This window comes from Fusarium oxysporum, chromosome 1 (genome assembly GCF_000149955.1).
Source record: "Fusarium oxysporum f. sp. lycopersici 4287 chromosome 1, whole genome shotgun sequence".
Classification (NCBI taxonomy): Eukaryota; Fungi; Ascomycota; class Sordariomycetes; order Hypocreales; family Nectriaceae; genus Fusarium; species Fusarium oxysporum.
This window is the reverse complement of record NC_030986.1, coordinates 2,251,303-2,252,610: the sequence shown is the minus strand read 5'-3', so window position 1 is coordinate 2,252,610 and position 1,308 is coordinate 2,251,303. Positions and strand designations below refer to the sequence as shown.

The 1,308-nt window shown below is 52.6% G+C and overlaps 1 protein-coding gene across 1 annotated transcript; it reads right to left on the bottom strand.

Moving 5' to 3' along the window:
* Window positions 1-18: 18 nt before the first annotated feature.
* Window positions 19-1,158, bottom strand: FOXG_00200 (protein-serine/threonine kinase; the record flags this gene model as incomplete). The annotated part of the gene is made up of 2 exons (XM_018376365.1): window positions 19-433; window positions 506-1,158. The coding sequence occupies 2 exons, from the start codon at window positions 1,156-1,158 to the stop codon at window positions 19-21; spliced, it is 1,068 nt and encodes a 355-aa protein (XP_018231920.1).
* Between the last annotated feature and the right edge of the window lie 150 nt (window positions 1,159-1,308).

The window sequence follows — 1,308 nt, the reverse complement described above, 5'->3', positions numbered from 1 at the left end:
ATATCCTCCGAGAAAATTTCATACTTGATAAGCATTGTCATTAGATCTCCACCGGGCAAGAACTCCAATTAGCATGTAGAGGAAGTATGAGTCCTGGAAGGTGGTGTAGAGCTTGACGACCCATGGACTGTCGGACTCTGCGAGAATGTCTCGCTCTGATCGAACGTGTGCAAGCTGGTCCTTCTTGAACATTTCTGTCTTTATCAGAGACTTCATAGCATAGACCTTGCCATCACCCTTCTTCTGCACAAGCTTGACCTCTCCAAAGGCACCCTTTCCGATAATCTTTACAGTATTATAGTTTTCGGGCTTGTCCTTGGTACGAAGGAAACGCAGATACTGGCCTTCTTTTCTGCCAGCAGTGGACCAGAGCTGCTCACGTCTAGCGGCGCCCTGTGAGGGGTCCTGAAGCTTCTGCTCCAATTCACTTTGTCTGTATAGTGATCATGAGTTAGTTGCACAACTCTTCTGGACAGCAACGAGACCGAGGCACGTGGGCACATACCTTTGGTTGCGCTCGCGGGCACGCTTGACACTATCCTTAAAAAAGTCGGCGGCGAGCTGAGAACACTTCTTTTGGTTGCTATTGGCATTTGTACCATATCGATCAGGGTTTCGCTCGGGTGCACGTTGGAATTCTTCTGCGGGGGCAGAGGCCTGTGTAGGCATAGGAGGGGCGTTCATGTAGCTGTTGTAGCCAGGCTGCTGTCCTGTACTACCAGCGGTCCTTGGACGCTGACCCGGAGAGGGACCTCGAGCATAACCTTGCCCTCGAGCAGCACCTCCGAGGTTCTGGTGAGAGAACTGGTGAGCGAGACCTGTGTTGGGGTCGTTGGTGCCCGGGGTATTGGATCGTGGTTGATACCCAGCACCCTGAGCATAGTCATTGGACTGCTGCTGTTGCTGGCCGCCATACTGGGCATATTGGTTCTGATTAAAGTAACCCTGGGGCGCATAACCACCAGCATATTGCTGCTGCTGCTGCTGTTGACCTTGGGGTTGCAATCCACCAGGCTGTTGACCTGAAGCTGAAGGGAAAACGGGCTGCGGGAAGGTCGAAGGCGTAGTGGGATATGCTGCCCTGTCCGAGGCGGTCAAACGGTCGTTGCCGTTGCCAAAGTTGAGATAGAGGCGATTGTTGTTGTTATTGGGATCCATCTTGTCTGATTGCGGCGTCTCGATCGCCTCGTTTCGCCCTGTATCGTATCGACAAGCTGGTGAACAACTCTTGAAGAGGTGAAAAGAATCAAGACTGAGGTGGGAGTCGAGATGGCGGACAAGTTTCAGGGGAGGGTCAAGTCCAGGGGC